This window comes from Rhinolophus ferrumequinum, chromosome 19 (assembly GCF_004115265.2).
Source record: "Rhinolophus ferrumequinum isolate MPI-CBG mRhiFer1 chromosome 19, mRhiFer1_v1.p, whole genome shotgun sequence".
Classification (NCBI taxonomy): Eukaryota; Metazoa; Chordata; class Mammalia; order Chiroptera; family Rhinolophidae; genus Rhinolophus; species Rhinolophus ferrumequinum.
The window spans coordinates 43,517,527-43,535,553 of NC_046302.1; the positions used below are offsets into that span (position 1 = coordinate 43,517,527).

Here is an 18,027-nt window from a genome sequence, read left to right on the forward strand (position 1 = left end):
AGAATCCTCTGTGGTAATCAAATTGTCTTTATGAAGGGAAATATTCTCAGTATTTACAAAACAAATTGCTTTTTTTAAAGTGGAAATTATTATATTTATACAGCATATGAAATATTACCAGAAATGTAATCTATTGCATATTAATGTGGTTGAATTTGAGCTATGATGGCATTCTACACACAGCATATAATTACAAAAGTTGTGCAAGACTGATGTCTGGATTTCTGCACTGTTTCTACATTTTCCTAACATTTTCGTGAAACAATATGGAAACTTTTTGCAGCATCATTTGTTTCTTTAAGAGTTGAGAGTGTGATTTCTCTCAAGTTTCATCACCAGGGTATCATCAACAATGAGATAATAAAGAAGAGATTTTTAAGCCTATTTTTCATAGAGAGCAGAATTGACAATTTTCCTCCTACAAGCACAAAACATCTGAATTGCAGTAACTATAAAGTATTCAAACCTGTTGCTTCTTGTTGCAAATAGGGTAGGAAAAGTTAGAAAGAAAATTAAAGAATAGATTTGGGAAGAGGATACAAATGTGTCTTTTATAACAAACTATCTAAAATATGATCTGGAATGTCCATGAAATTAACTGAGAGGCCCCTTGACTTTGACATTATATGCAAAAGAACACAGGAAGTCAAAAGAGACCTCTTAAAGTAAGTAATGGAAATAATGTGGAATCATATTTTTACCTTGAATTATGCGAGCCTGCCAAAAAGCAATACGGATGTTTTAGTTCTGAGTTTGTAGTTTTGGTTTTGGTTTGTTTGGGTGTTTTGTTTCCCTTAATGCTTGTCTAGGAACCACCAACAAGCATCAAGGGAAAGTGAGGGTATAGCACTGACCTGATGAATTTATTTCTCATGATCACTGATGATTTTTCTTCAACTTTTCTCTATTCTGAGGTTTCTAAATCAAGAAACAGGAACGGCAGAATTATAAGTGCAAAATCTCTGCAGGCTCATCTGCTTGGTGTGGCTTTTGTCTCCTAGTCTTGTTTCTAGGAACAAATTTCACAATGTATGAATTAGCACTGACGTAGGTACTAAGGACAAAAAGACAAGTTGTACAATGTTTTTTGTCCTGAAAGGATTCTTATCCATCATTGCTTAGTCATTATTTCCCAACATAAACTTCATATGACTATTTATCAATTCTAGCTCCTTTTAAAGTCTTCTGCAAGTTTCTCCTTTACCCAGTATAAAATGCAATATAATCGCCTCTCTTGTATACAAGATTTTTTATGGATTCAAAGCCATCTGGGACAATATTTAACTTATGTTTCCAACACAGTTGGTCACTTCTTCCTCTCCAGTATTTTGAAAACTTTGCTATTTTTTTTTCATTACTTTTGGGTAGCTTCTGATGTGCTCAGTAAATTCAGGACTTGGATTCCAATTTGCAAAGGTGTGAAGGTACAACAAACTACAAATAAGTAGAACTGAGAAAGATCGTATCTTTATAATCGGACTACTAGATCTTGGTATTACCTCAGGGGAGGAATTAAATTACTTATTGGATTATCGCTTAATTGTTGAAGCGTGTAAACTGGATGCCTTGTAGCCTAGTGAAGAAGAAAAAAAAAAGAAGGTGGAAAAAAATCTCAGCATCAGATTTGAGACGTGTTCCAGGAAGCAGAGTCACCTCCCCTACCCAGGTGCAAGGGTGGCGGAAGACTCATTTGTAGAAAAGTATCCCTTAATGGCCCTTTGTATCATTTAGCTTATAAAATGTAAACAAACCCAAGAAGGGAAAGATGATAAGCTACTCACAGTTTGTCACAGGTTAAGTTGTGGGATCATTTTCTATCCTGGGGGTGAGGAGTATGTAGGGCTCTTGGTATCTCATATGGGACATGCGCAAAAAGAAGGGTATGAGCACAGTGTGTGAGGCTAAAGTATCTCAGAAGGAAGAAGGGGTACAAAAACAGAACAGCTATTGGAAGACAATTGTCTCCCTTTGTATTATTCACACAAAGGCAAACTCTAAAACCATGTATTATATATATGATTCTTTTCCGGGACATCAGCAATTTTCACTTCCGTGATGTGTTGACATTTATGTTTGCATTGGTTCCCCACTTAGATGGGAACAAGCCTAGCTGGGATCAAGATAGAAAAGTGAGCAGAGATATGTTGCTTATTCTTTCTTCGACTTCTCTTCCATCACTTACTACCACCATCCCTCACTGTCACTGTGCTTACTCTCCTTCACTCTCACTCTCTCCTTCTCTTTCCAGCACTGAGAATGTCTTCTCCACTTTATTCTGCTTTCCATAATTGCCTGCATTGTAGATTCTCTTTGTTTTTTTTTCAAGGAATGAACAAATATTTTAACAATAATAGTAGTCAAACCCCACTTACCAGCTGAGTGGCTTTGAGCAAGTCCCTTATCTTCTTTGAACTTTGACTTTCCTATCCCCAAGAAGTGAACACCAGGATATGTTTTAAAAGGGCCTATTTTAAAGAACATACATGACAATGTAGGCAAAGATGTATTATGTTATTTTATGTGCCTGTGGGAGAGGGAGAGAGTGCCTAAATTTTAACCTTTCTCTGTCTGGGTTCCAATTGTGGAAATAATAGGAAAGAGGTGCTGATCACCCAGTGTAAATCAAGGAATCCAGAGACTCATGGCCCATTGGAAATTACATATATATATATATATATATATATATATATATATATAGTCTTATTTCTTCCAGAACCTCAAAAGCTTTTTGTATGTGAGAAGTGTGAGAAGCATAACACTTCCAAATTCTTACAGACAAGCTGAGCACAGAGTAATTACTTAATAATAAAAACATGTTAAAATAATATTATAGTTCATGTGGAAACTGGACCAAGAGAAGCTGTTTCATTTGGCAGAGATGAAGTGAAGAGGAGAACCCAGGCCTCTCCAAAGCTACCCATTGTAGCTTTATCCTTAAGGGCGAAAGAATGGAAAGTGAGATAGGAAATAGGAAAAAGTAGGCAAGGGTGTGAAAATGCATACTGAAATCAAAACCATGCTACTGGGTTGGACTCAGGTGAGTCTGTTCACTCCATGCCTGCTGCAGCATCTAATGTGTCTCACCGAGAGTCATTTTACTAGAGAGAACCCTCTGCAAGGAGATGCTAGCAGGACTCCGCACCTGGCAGTCATATATTATGTACTAATGAGCGAATGAAGTGTTTAATAACTGTACTGTGAAAATACAGCTTAAAACAGTAAATTCCTGCTGAGGCTGCTCATCTGCACTGATGCACACCGCTGGCCGTCTCAGAACTCCAGCAGCATTTGTATTTCCCCCACTTAGTGGGTCCTGCTGAGGAGAGAAACATTAAAACCAGAGCAACGCTCTCTTGATGAGTTGTATATCCCTGTAAACCCATTTATTTAGCATACCAGCATAATGTGTTTCACCCAAGGGTCACCTGAAACACTCCCACATGCACTCTGGGTAGGGGGAATCTATCGTGGTTTCAGATTGAGCATTTGTAAATTTAAATCTTTCAATGAATCATGGATCATTTAACCTCATAGTAATTTAATACTGCTTGTTTCTACTTGAACTTTCTGTTGTTAGTTTGAAATAAAGTAAAACAACCATAGTTGTTATTAAGGTTTTTCACTAATAATTTTAAGAGAAAAATGATAGAACTTTTTTTTTTTAACCTAGAAAATACCAGTTTAAAATCCAACTGTTGTAATGTATGAGTTAAGGATTCACTTGCTTCAAATTTCTCTGGATTCATTTTTACCAATGGATTAACTAATGCTTCCTGAATCTTAAGGAGAACAAAGAAATCCAAATGTAATTTTGGTATAAATAGTTATATTCCCTTTCCTTGCATAATTGTTATAGCTAATATCTTAAAGAATAAATTGTTTAAACTTTATAGATATAAAGATATCAAGACCCAAAGAAATGAGACTATCACAAAACTAAATAAGACTGGGACCCATAAGTCCCATGCTAGGACTCTGTCTCAATATTTGAATATTTACTTGAGCACTCATTCTGTCCTTGGAATCCATTGTATAGATCACACACATTTTATTTATTATTATGGGGCATAAAAGTAAATAATACAGGAAATCATATACTTTTTGTCATGAAGATCAGCTTGGTCCTCAGGATTAGGGATCCCTCATCTCTCATTTGCTTACCTGCCTCTCTGAACATGACATGGGTTTCCTTGATCATATTCTGAAAGTCAGTTTTCATATTTGGGAGTTATCACAGAGAATATTGAACGCCAAGCTAAGATTATATTAAATTAACAGTTGGGGGCCATGGAAAAGATTCTAATTTTTGTCTCTCCTTTTCTTTTGCTTTGATATAGTGCTCTGATAACGTTAGTAGACATTTCATTGAAATTATTCATATTTAGACCAATCATTAACATGTCATTCTCCAAAGCAAAGAAATCAATACAAAGTCTTCTCTGTAGGCTGCTCTCTAGATCTACAAAAATAGGATAAGCTGTCAAAAATTCTATCACTTCTTGACATTGAAGAATAGGAGTTTAATACCTTAAAGAAAATATTTTTCTAATGGCTACTATTTCCATTTTTTCTTTGGAAGGCTAGGATCATGGCTCTATTTCAGTGTGTCCAAACACCACCAGGCTCGGCAAAGGTTACCATGCCTTAAATCAGCCCATCATGGAGAAGAAGCATACAAAGAAGGGGGGCAGGGCTCCAAGAACAAAATGGGTTTTAAACTCACTTCAGAGGGCAGTGTAGTTAAGGCCAGATAGCAACAGAGGAAGTGTGGCAAAGCGCCATGTATCGCTGAAATCCAGGAAAGTTCAATAAGGAGGAATAGACTCAGGATAAATGGTCTCCCAATAGTAGCAATTCATCAGTAGGTAAGAGGCAGCAAAATTGTTGCCAGTGCCCACTTCAGATTGGACCAAGCTCCCAGCCATTACTAATCCAAATGCCGGGTGATTGCACTGCTTTATCAGTTGAAGATAGTCCATGCCATGAGACTGGTTACTTTATATAAAGATGTTTGTTTGATTTCAATGGTGTAGAAAATGCATTCAGAATTTAGCCTTTTGGGAAGGCCGCTGGTAAGGTCTCAGGCATGGACCAGTAAAAGAATACGGATGAAGACTAGAAAATCAGGACAGGAGGCAGTAACTAACTAACACATGGTGAACTGTGAGTACATTAGTGAAGGAAGAAGCACAGCTTGTTGAGCTTGTGTGGACACAGGCTTCACCAGTGCCCAAGCTTTAAACGTCTGAGGTTCAGAATAGAAAATGCTGAATCTACCCAAATGCTAATATAGTGTAGGCGCTTGGTTAGTGCACACCCAAGGGCTGACCCACAGTGTCAGCTTTCTAACACAGGATATTTTCATGAGAATCTGGGTTTTAAATATCCATTCCACTACTAAAGGAAAATTTTGAGATCAAAGTAATCTTATTGCCAGTTGATAAATCTCTCCTGGGAAATTTCCCTCTTGGTCTTTTCTATAACTCCCCATTCAGGAAAAGGAAAGAAAAATATTTAAGGCCATTTGGTACACTAGAAAAACCTTGCTAAGAATGAACTCTTAGAGACAATTAAAATTCTTCTCCTGTAATAGAATTATATTGAAATTAATTCTACCTCGATCTCTTGATCTCCAGGGACCTCAGTGTTCTCTTCAACAAAATAAAGAGAAAGTCACCAGGTGAACTCCTAGAGCCCAAGAGATTCCAACATTCTAAATTCCTTTGAATCTGTGAATATTACTTGAGAAAAGGCAGTCACTTGAGGTTTGAACACTTTGTGTGGTATTTCAGCCAAGACAATGTCTTCAATTCCTTTTGTAAATTCACAGTGTCTTTTGTATTGTTCAATACTCAGTAGGTTCTAAATGTATAACTGTTGCCTGGACACTAGAGACAATCAATTATTATAATGATCTTCGTCCCAATGGGTTTGACTTATGGTGCTCGTTAGGCGTACCTGCATCTTATTGTAATAATGTAAGTGCTTCAGACTCAGTAAAATACACTCTGAATCTACCCAAGTGTTTAGGATCCTGGGCAGAAAATATATCATCAGAATATGTTTTTATAGAGAGAACTGTAATTTCTCTACATGTAAAACTGCAAAAAAAAAAAACGTAGTCAAATAAATATTAGGGAATTATATAGAACAGTCTGATGGATTCTAAAAGAATTTTTCTTCTTATATGTTTCCTAATATAAAACAGGCACAGGCCTGTTTGAATTTTCTACATAATAATCTATGCCCATGTCACTTACGTTATCTTCTGTCACTCTCTTTGTAGAGATCTATGATAAAGTGAATCGATTTGCAATATACAGTAGACACACGTTGCATGTGGTTTGTTGAGGCTTAAATTGTTATCAGAAATAGTTTAGTTTATTAAACAAATTAAAAAAGTAGATTTTGTCATCAAGGAAACATAAGGTTAAAATTGTAGCAGAAAAGATTTGTATAAATAAAAGATATACAAAAAGTGTTGTTAAAATGCAACGGCTCTATTAAATACAGGGAAGGAAGAGATGGCTCATTGCATGTTCTAGGAGGCACAGAGTTCTGTGGCAATTAAGCTAACCTCAGCTTTAAGGAGAACACTGTGAACATTCTAGAAGAGAAGATAAACATAATTCAGAAAATGCAACTCAAAGTAGTTCAGTAGATACATTCTCAGACTTCAGCAGTGCACTATGAAGATTCCTCTTTAAACTTTGTGCTTTCCCTTAACTACTCATCTACAATATTAATGTGAATTACACGTTAGAGCATCTGGAGGGCCATTGGATAGCATCGTTCTGCCAAGGTTTTTAGTGCCTGCCTTTGTATTTGGGTTTACAACTAAGTTGGCTCCGGGAACACTGTGTTTATACTCAGAAGCTAAAAATAAAAGGGTAGAGGTAGCTTAACATACAAACGGTTGGTTCATATCCAATGAAGACCAGCTGGCATTACATTCTCTGGCAGAATAAAGCTTTGCCTATTGTTTAACCAGAGAAAATTGGTAGTGAAAACTGAACACATATGACTCATCCAAAATGACTGTGACATAGCAGTCAATACCAAATTTACATGGCTCTTGTGTTTAGCCCAACAACCTACTCATCACATTAAATTAATAATGTTAACTCAAATTGTAGTGTCTATATAGGACTTTGAGGGTGTATAGATCACCCCGTGGTGATAAATCATTCCAACTGCGGACTTGTGATCCTTGCAGGTTAAGAAGAGTGAAAGGATATAAATATGAATTACATGCTAGGCCATGGTTTGAGAAAAGGTGGTATTGTTAGGACTTATCATTTTTTATTTTGTCTAGCATATAGCAAATTGTTGGCCTACTAGATTGCTTATATTATTTCTTCCCCAATAAGCAAATGCCCCCTATTTCTCTGATTGTAGAATAATTTTTGAGTTTTATTAACTAGAATTGTGTTTTCCAAAGTATGGTAAAAACAACTTTTTTGCCCCCAAAATCTATAGTAAGCCAGTGGGATTATTAGAACTCTAATATCATCACTGATAATAGAAGAGAACTGAGGCAAACATCTTTCCATGGTTTAATTTAATACCTTCTAACGCTGAGGTCTTGGTTACAATGCTAAGAATGACAAAAGTCCTCAGGTACATGAGGTATACTAGCTGATTCGATAAGCCTTTATAAAATTTTTATTGTAGGCTATAGGGACAAAGTTATATTACTGCTCTAAGCTAAGCGGGATTTATAAGGCAAATTTCAGACTCACAAAGAAAAGGTAGCCATTGTTTATAGCAGACAGAAATGTCATCTAGTAGACCCAGCAGTTCCTCAAATGATTTGCATGAATATTAGAATGTATTTTATTGAGAGAAATTATACTGATCAGGATAGAATAATGTCTTTTTTACTTTTTTCCAAAAGAAAATTCATAATGACTTTCTGTCATGTTGGCCATGAGCTCCTAGGCAACCCTTTGCAGCATGATTTGAAACCCACTTGAAATTACATATGACTGGTGGAGCGTCATCTGGAGAGGCCTAATCAGAATTTGTCTTCCATTTAGTAGAAATAAAATGAGCCCATTCATCCTGTCAGATTTCATCTCTAAACTACAGAATGAACAATAACCTAAAATCAATGCCAACCCACTGGATTTGGCTTACACGCTTCAGTGATTGATCTCCAGACTGTTTCATACATTATTTTCATTACTCTGTGTTTTCTGTTTCAGGGCCTACTCTTCCTAAGACTCATGTTAAAACAGCTTCTCTTGGGTTGGCTGGAAAGGCAAGATCTCCTTTGCTTCCTGTATCAGTGCCAACAGCCCCTGAAGTGTCTGAGGAGAGTCACAAAGCAGCAGAGGATCCAGCCAATGTAAGGCCATCCTTGAAATTCACACTGTGCCAAGTGAAGCGATGACAAGTGCTGTGCAATTCAGCCTAAACCAACCAGCACTCTCCTTTAACCCCAAGCCATCATTGCTCTTGTTGTTGTTTGTTTTGTTCTGTTTTCCTGCACTTGAATATGGAGAGAAAAAATTCGGGGCGGAGGGAATTATATGAGGGATTTTGTTAAACTTAAAGATTACTGGTACATAAAGGCAATCTTAGAAATACATAAGCAGATAGCTACAGACAGACACCTGTTATGTGTGTGTGTGTGTGTGTGTGTGTCTGTGTGTGTGTGTGGTTTATATATTTTTATATATAATATATACAGCAGGTTCTCACATCATGTTTTGTTCAAATGTTTCATTATAACATTGTTGAGATGCTGTAAAAACTTAACTCTTATTTATATATCAATTAGCCTCTGGTAAAATTCGTTTCATTGTAAGTCATTTCACATATAATGATGAAGTGAGGACTTACTATATATATATATATTTGTAGAACCTGTTGATGACATTAAGTGAGGACTTACAGTGTGCAGGTGTGTGTGTTTCCTTTCCATGGAATGAAATGCCTTGGCATACCGGGAAATAAAACTATACAATTATTCTTTAAAATAAAAAGCAGTAACAAAAATCTATGTTCTGAGGAGTTTTCTGAAGTTACATGTCACTTTTAAAGTCATAAATAGTGTAGACATATGGAACTGAGAAGAAAATACAAAATGAAGAAATGAAGGAATTTAAGGAAAAAAGACAAGAAACTGACATATTTAGAAAATAAAAGGAGAAAGTTTATTTAATGAAAGAACAAGTTTGCTAATGGAAGAAGCTAAAAAGTGATCAAATTAGAAAACTCAGAAAGCAAATCACTGAAGACAAAATAAATCTAAATTTTGAGAGAACAAATATTCCTCCCAATCATATACTGTGGAAGAAATTTTAAAAGACGTTGCCTTTTAAAGGCAGAAATTTAGAAAACTTTTGAGTGCTTCTGAATATAATTCAAGAGAAAATATGTAAAAGAAGGCTAAGGAACTAAGATATCAGAAACCTTGAAAAATGAGAAGACTGGAAGGGGGTAAAAACAGACTAAAATCATCTCTTTTTAATGAACAATCATTTTTTCTCAATTTTATTGTTTTTAGTATTACAAGCAATTAAATATTTTAACTACTTGGAAACCAAGCAGTCTGGGTACATGTATGTCTGTGAATGTTTGACAGAAGTATGTTATATAATTAACGTACTTTTGTATATTTAAAAAGATTAAAATTTATAAGAATCTAATACACTACTCTGTCAGGATATTGCTGTTTACTGCAATATTTGTTTAGTCTCCAGATTATTGGCCATGTCTCAAATCAGATCAAATTCCTAAATTTATATATCTCATCTTACAAGGAATCATGTCAGGTGGCCCATTTTTATACTTAAGGTTGATTCTAAGGAGTGACAGCCAAAAGTGTAATATGAAGAGCAGTAAGATTATACATTAAAGGAAATACAGAAATGGGGAAAATAATCTGTATCAGCACTATTTTATAGAAATAGTATATAAATCATGTGTGTAATTTTAAATTTTCTAGGAACCACACTAAAAGATGTAAAAATGAATAGATGAGATTAATTTTAATACTATATTGTATCTAACCCAGTATTTCCAAAATATTATCATTTTAACATGCAGCATATAGAAAAATTATCAATAAGATATTTTACATTTTTTGTACTAAGTGTTCAGAATATGGTGTGTATATTATATACTAGAGGTGCCAAAACAATGTATATACACTAAAATGTGTTTTGGCACCCTCTGTGTGTGTGTGCGTGCGTGCGTGTGTGTGTGTGTGTGTGTGTGTGTGTAACATCTCAATTCAGACTATCCACATTTCAAAAATCCAATAACTACATATGGCTAGAGGTTCTGGTATTGGGTAATGAGATCTAGATAATTCAAGACAAATAACCCAGACAACTAGGACAGCATTTGGGAAAGAAGTTACTAACTAGTCCCCTCACTTCAACCCCCTCGTCATATATAGATCAGTCTTTTGAGCCAAATTGTCTACTTTTCAATCCCCATAAAGGTCTGAAGATTACATAGTAAATGACCAATGTGTTTGATACCGGGCATTTGAGCTGTTTCGTTAGTGGCTGGAGTGGCTCTGTGTCTGTCCCCCCATAAAATCTCCACCGGTCGTCTCAGGAGATTAAAGGTGGTTATGTGGCAGGATTTGCTATGCATTCTGACCATGGTGCTGAGCAATCCTTCCTGGCCTATGGAGAACTAGAAATCAGGACTCAGACCTCAAGTTGGTTCAACATCTTAATCAAATGAATGAGCTAACCAAAAAAATAAATTATGGCAGATCTGTGTTAGTCAAAAAAAAGGGTATGTTGAGAAAGGAGAAAAAGAAATTAACATTTATTGAGCAGCTACTACTCGCCAACACTGACTTGTTGAATCTTCCAATGAGGCATGCTTGCTATTCCCATGACAAATAGGGAGACAGACTCAAAAAAAGCCACGTATATCAAAGAACTGGGATTCAAATCAACACCATAACCTTGTTTACCCCACTAGCTGACCATCAAAATTACCTGGGGAGCTTTAGGAGGGAGGGAGAGAGAGAGAAGAGAGTCTAACCTTTCACAGACCTAGGGAATCAGAATTCCCTGAGGCTAGGGCCGAGGGCCTCTGTGATAACTAATAATCCAGTATTACTAATGATATGGTTCTAGTGGCTCACAGGGAGTGTTATAGAGAGTACATTCAACAAGATTACTACAGTTCAGCCTCTCCATTTTATCCACCAATCAAATTTTGCCACAAGGTTACCTTTACAACTATGCATAAAACCAACCCTAGTTTGAGGTGAGACTATTGTTGCTACACACAAACAGAAGTCGTAATCCTCAGCCTTTTCATTGGTCAAGGCAAAGCCCACCAAGTTCCCTCACAAAAGTGTGCCTAGCTTGTGTTACAAAGAAAAGAAACCTGGTACGGTAAATTCTGTTCATATACTCATGAGTGACCTGGGGAAAGGAAAAGGAGCTAATGTCGTGAATAGGTACCATGTGCTGGACCTGTAATAGGGACTAAACATGCCACAGGATGCTCAGAATAACCCATGAGATAGATCATCATTATCATCATTTTGTAGTGTCAGGCGGGGCCTCAGCTCCCGCTCCCCGCACCAGAACGCAGGACACGGTGAGGCCAAAAAGGAACACCCACGGAGCCATAGATAGGGGAGTCACACCACTATATTCTCGCTGGCAGCTGGGTTGGAGACACAGGAAGCAGGAGCCACACGATGCACAACCTGCCGGCTGCTTCTCTGCCATCCAACCCCCCTTGCTAACTGCAATCCGCGCTTGCTAGCTCAGCCACGGCAGTTATATCAGTGGCTAATGGTTAACCGGTAACTTCTGATGGCCAACTAGTCCCAGCTGATGGCCATCTATTATCCAAGCCAGCACCTTTCCACGTGAGGCGGAGAGCCTGGAAACTGATCTCTGGAACTCTGTCCCCACACTAGCTAAGTGCTATGCATCAGAGAGGTTCACTAACTTGTCTAAGACCACAGCTAGTGATTGGGGGAACTTGATTTGAAACAATATATATATATATATATATATATATATATATATATATATATATATATTATTTTTTTTTTTTTTTTTTTTTTTTGACGAAAGCGTTTTCCTCATTGCAGGGATGAAGTTGATGAAACAGTCTGCAATCATTCATCCCCACCTCTTTCATTACCAGCATCTTCATTCAGTGATTATTTCCTGAGTCCAGCCCCTAGCTATGGGCCACTGTGTCATGCTTGAGAATACAGAGTGAACCAACTCCATGGGGCCATCTTCATAAAAGGAACACGTCGGCATTCACCTGTACTAACACTTTGCTCTCGTTCTCTCTGTAGGTGTATGAACAGGATGATTTGAGTGAACAAATGGCAAGTTTGGAAGGGCTAATGAAGCAACTTAATGCCATCACAGGCTCGGCCTTTTAACATCTGTTGCTGAATTGATGAGGTGAATTTTCCAGGAACTTTGCAGCATACCAATTACCCATAAACAGCACACCTGTGTCCAAGTACCCTAACCAGTGTACAGGCCAACCTTCAGGACCGCTCAGTCCCGGAAGGTCCTGAAGCAGTTCAGAAGGAATCCGCCTCCCTTCTTTTATAGGCATCAGCAATTTAAGAATGATGACTATGAAGTCCCTAAACAAAACAAAGATACAGCTCCACTGCAATGTCAAGGCTAAAGCTGCTAGCGTAGTCCTGGGTCTTTTCCACTACAGTGATCACACTGTCATAACGAATGCTTATGTTTTCCTTCATCGAGGCCTGTCATTTTCTTATGTGTAGGTCTAGTCTTACAAAATGCAAGTGCATTATTTAAGCCTGTACCACGCTATGGCAACTCCGAGCGAGCTCACTGTTTTCTTTTCAACGTCAAAGTACAAAGCGCCCATGGGAATTCTCTCACCACATAGCACCAAAGGAGTGGATGTTTTCCTGACAGCACAAAAAATAAATAGGTAAACAAACAAAAGGCAGCAAACACTTATGTTTTGTAACTCAGTCATTCATCATAGCAAGTGGTGAATGTTAGCAAGTGGCTGTAAAATTCACCCAATTTAGCAAGTTAAGTGTTTGTAAATCCACCCTCTTCACATTTATGTCTGGAGAACAGGAACACAAAAACCTGCAACCAGTGGCATCCTACCAGCAGCAGTCCATTTCCTGACCGAGGACACAATATACAGTCTCTTCAGACACATGGTAATTATGTGCTTAAGCTTGTAATCGGACACTTTTCAATTTGGGTGGCTTTTGTGCCATACCACACTGTGACGACATTTCAAAGCTTGACCAAGGCCATCTTCCTCAGGAGACTGTCTGGAAGAGTTCCCCCACTTCGCCCCGTCCCTCCCTGAGTTCTCCTTGGCAGCCAGCCTTCAGTGAGGTGGCCACCTCCACAGATCGCATGGCCTCCTGACCAACATCCCTGTAACCCTCTGTAGAGATGGCAGACTGCCTGAGAACAGGCCCCTAGGAAGGGAAGGAAAGTGGAAGGCAGTTTCAAACAGTACCTTCTCTTGAGTGATGTCACTTCCATCCACAGGGTCCTCACTGACTTAGAGTGAGCAGTATCGGTAAGTGGCAACTACCAGACCCTGCTGTCAAGGGAACCTTCTACCCCACCCCCACCACCTCTCCCCCAGCCTGCCCAGAGACACAGAGGAACTGAGGGGAGAAGCCAGTAGACATTTCTGATACATCATAACTCCAGTGGCTGCTTTTCAAAGCTGCACCTTCATTGTGAGCTAGAATTTTTTTATTGCCATGTTTATCTACAGCTTGGAACTCTGTGAAATTAAGAACATTTTGAGTGCACCCTTTTATTTTTTCAATTTTCAGCTGCATTTGAAGTTAATCCTGTTTATGCAGCTGAATCGCCAAAAGAGAGCTAGTTTGCTTATTTATCAGTTAGGTGACTTGAAAACCCAGGAAGAGAGTTTCAGCTGAATTATTCCTTTCAGCTCTGCCTTTGATTTCAAGCTTGAGTAGGTCATAATTTTAAAAGAGCATGGAAGGGATAGGATCTTTACAACCTAATAGCTCCTTTTATTAGGTGGGTAATTATATATGAATCCCTGAATGAAATATTTTGAGCAAAATGGCACTGTAACAGAAGTAATAATTCAGATTATTTTTTTACAGTTTTATGTCAGGAAGGAAATCTGATGTCAAAGAGAGGGCTTGTTCAAATTGTTCATTAGAAAGTCCGGTCCATTTGTGAAATTGTTCCTTCAACAAGAGTGCTTGTTCAATTTACTAAGAATTTCTTGAAGTCCTTCTGAAGAGCTATGTGACGTTATTCTATGGGGCAAATTACCCTTGTTCAACATCTGGGTGCTTAGGTCGATAACCCTCTACTGACCTGGAATGAGGCATTTCATGATATAATATTGAATTTTGCAGAAAGAATTCCTTACTTCAGAAAAGAAAATGTTCATTAGGCTAGTCTTACCTTCTAAAGGTCCTAGAATGGCTTCCCTTTCCAATACTCACAAACAAGAAACATTCTCTGAAGGCATTTGACATCCAAGGAAGGTCATTCTGAGTGCTCAGTTTGGAATAGGCTGCAAATCTCAGACTTCAAGAGTTGAGTCACATCTTCAGTCTGTACACTCTGTCTGGACAATCAAGAGAACTAGCATGTTCACAAAATCCTAGACTCTTCTAGTCAAAGTCAATGACCTTAGAAAATAACGTTTTTAGAAATACTTGAAACTACACATTGTTTTTTCAGTGGGAGGTATATTTCTGCTGTGTGCTCTTGAAACTTTCTTCATTAAACAAATACAATGGTTTATGTTAGTAATTGATAATGCTAATAAGTCTTAGCTCTATGCAGTGAATGTATAGAAGAATCCATTTAAATTCTCTCAAGAGACACTTGTGTGATTTACCCAATGGTTTTAATATGCAGTGACTTTACAACTTCTGTACCACTCTGTTCCCCACTCTCTCAAATAGGGCACATACATGTACAACGGCTTTACCAAGTTTACAGGTAGCTTTTTCATTTCCCAGCCTCCTGATCTCTTGACAAGAAGAAATCTGTGAATACAGCAAGATAGCCTCGATTTTGCTCCTACTCCGACTCTAGCTCATGACATACAGGGCTCTTGAAGCTCATAAATCTCTCTGACTTCCATAGGGTGATGCTTGACAGCCAACCAGCAGCACTGCCACCAGGACTCATTTCTCCCTGAAAAAGAAGAAAATAAAACTTGGCAGGGCATGCTCAGCCCACACCCCCTGCACTGTGCTAAACTGTCAGGCAAGAGCTTCCTCTTGAAAAAATTTGGTATTTTTCTTTTGTATTTTATACTGATAAGAAAGCTACTTTCTTTCCTCTAGAAATTTCTGCATTTGTTAAACTCACAACAATGCACATAGCTCAAAGTGCATAAAGCATATTTGGATGATGCTCTAGCCAAAAGTTAAATATTTCTTAGTGATTCACATTCAATAAGAAACCAGTCATAGCTACCATTGTATAGAACACAATTATAAGCTTCTAGAATATATAAATAATGGAACTCTACATTTAGGGATTATAAAATGCACACTCAATTGAACAATCTGAAAAAAAGAAAGAAAGAAAGAAAGAAAGAAAGAAAGAAAGAAAGAAAGAAAGAAAGAAAGAAAGAAAGAAAGAAAGAAAGAAAGAAAGGAAAGAAAGAAAGAAAAGAAAGAAAGGAAAAAAGGAAGGAAGAAAGGGAAAGAAAGAAAGAAACCTATGAAGCCAGGGATATAAGAGGTGAATTTATTAAGGCTTCCTGTCGGGTTGAGTATAACATTATTCTCTTCAAAATAAGGGTTGTTCAGAATGACATGTATTTCCACTTCTCTGGAGCAGCAAAAGAAGAGCTAACCAGCATTAGTATGTCATTTCAGATAATATTTGGAAACTACAGTTTGGGACTCACTGGCTTTTGCAATGAAGAATCCGTAAGTGAGGTCTTTCTGGAAGCCTTCATATTCTGTGCTTGAAAATCGTTCCTTATTTTTATCCAGCCTTTGGATTCATCTGTCTGTCAGCTTTGTTTTCAAGAAACATCTTCAGATCTCCAAATTTAATAGTGTCTCACACATGGTAGCTGGGCTGTAATTCCTACCAAAAAAAAAAAAAAAAAAAAAAAAAAAAAGAAGAAGAAGAAGAAGAAAAAAAAGTGCATTTCTTAAGAGATCACCTTCCCATTTTAGATAAAATTGTATCTCAGATTCAGACTTCTTGTGATTTTAGAATGTCCATTTCTAATCCATGAGAGAGAGAGAAATAGAAAAATTCTCTGGTTTTAGGTGTGTTTGTAGAAAACAAAATCCTCTGAACTTTAAAAGAGATGTGGAACAAGGTTGCTTTTCCTCCCTCACCCAGTTTATTTCATGCAACTACAGACCATCCCAAATTCGGAACAGAGGTTAGTATCCCAGCCTGTTCAGAACCATGCACAGTACAGAGCCTACAGCATTCTAAAGCTACAGAAACAGTCATACACTCAAATATACAATCCCTCTCCTTTTTTAATCACTTGCAAAGCAACATTTTACTCATACTTTGTATTTCTCTAGTAACTTTCAGAAATTAACAGTCTGTACAGAGAAGCTTTTCATGCGATTCCAATGTTTTAAATTGAATACTTTGGAAAAATCACAGATGGGTGTTTTATATGATACTGCATTCCATTGGAAAGTATGTGCTCCTATGTCTCAGTGTAACTCGCTCTCCAAATACCTGCTTTCAAAAGGTACTAATTCTGAAAAGAAATGCCTGTGTATTTCCTGGTCAGTGAGGTTATCTGGGAGACCAAATACCACGCCCATATCAGCCAATGAATATTACTTCCAGGCTGTCCATTGCCGCTATTGGATAACGCTCACCGGCGGACTTCTAGTTGCACTCTCTGAAGGATTTCTTCTGCTCTCAGTAGAGAGCCTTTGTACATTGTCATCCTGTGATTTTTGGTTGGTTGGAGAGCAACAGCAAAACCCTACAACATATCCTAAACACAAACGCATGGGCCAAGGGATCTCACTGTGTGCTGAAAGTATGTTTTCAGATGCAAGAAAGGACTGTTGGGGAGGAGGAGAAATGCTGTTTTTTATTACTGTAGGGAAAACCTGACAATTCTGAACTTTGTGAGTTGTCAGCTTGTTTGGGGGCTGGGTGGGTGGGTTATGGGGTGTACTTTTTATAAGTAATATTTAATTTATTATTTAGAGTGGCTTCTTTTTGGATAATTTATGATAAAAAGGGAGATCTGGTTGGGAATCTCGATATGGCTGTTAAAGCTGCAGTGTTCCATATCTCAGAGGGACCAGTAGGAAAATGAATTGTCCACTGCTGAGTATGAGGAATGCGGCCAGGCAAAGCCTCCACTGAAGCTCCAACATCACCGCCTTCTCCCTTTCCAGGGTCCTTCAAACAAGGCCACACCAAACCTGAAATATTCTGATAGCATTTCGTGGATCAATGCTACTCATTCTCTCAAAGGGCTTTGCAATTCCAGCAAATTGTTAGTGTACTAGTGGTAGGTTTATTCGTTAGAAATGGGTATACTACAGCTTTAACTAGCCTTAGTGGAAAAAGAAAATTTTTGTTGCTACAAAACACCTTTTTTAAATAAAAGGTATTTTGAGCCTACAAAGAATTTCTTAAAATTGTCAGACTCTAGCATTGTTAACCAAATTAGACTAGTGATTGCAATATTTAAGTGTAAATCTTGTTCTATGAGAAAGGGAACTTGCTTACAGTTTAAAACAATGACTGTTTCTACACGATCTTGTATACTACTACACAAGGACAAAGGGGTTTTGTAATCACTGTAGAACAGTCTCATATTCATTTTTTATAGAAATGTTATTCCAATGGTGCATTTTTTGTTTAATAAATAAAGTTTTGATACAAAGTTTGTTCTTCGTGTTATTTCTATCGAATGGCTAACACAAAATCACCCGACCCTGAAGCCCCTGCCTGTGTATTCTTATCCTCAGGATGCTTATTGCCTTTTTTCCCCCCATATCTGTGGCAGAAGCTGTCCGCGCTCTGCCGTATCCCCTTGGAT

General features: G+C 37.7%; 1 protein-coding gene across 1 annotated transcript in view; it reads left to right on the forward strand.

Moving 5' to 3' along the window:
* DCC (DCC netrin 1 receptor) overlaps positions 1-13,894 on the forward strand; it is a 1,038,356-nt gene extending 1,024,462 nt beyond the window's left edge. Inside the window, exons 28-29 of the mRNA XM_033087479.1 lie at positions 8,208-8,350; positions 12,305-13,894. Coding sequence (XP_032943370.1) covers positions 8,208-8,350; positions 12,305-12,394 — 233 coding nt within the window. The 3' untranslated portion in view covers positions 12,395-13,894. The remainder of the gene's footprint in view (positions 1-8,207; positions 8,351-12,304) is intronic.
* The last annotated feature ends 4,133 nt before the right edge of the window (positions 13,895-18,027 follow it).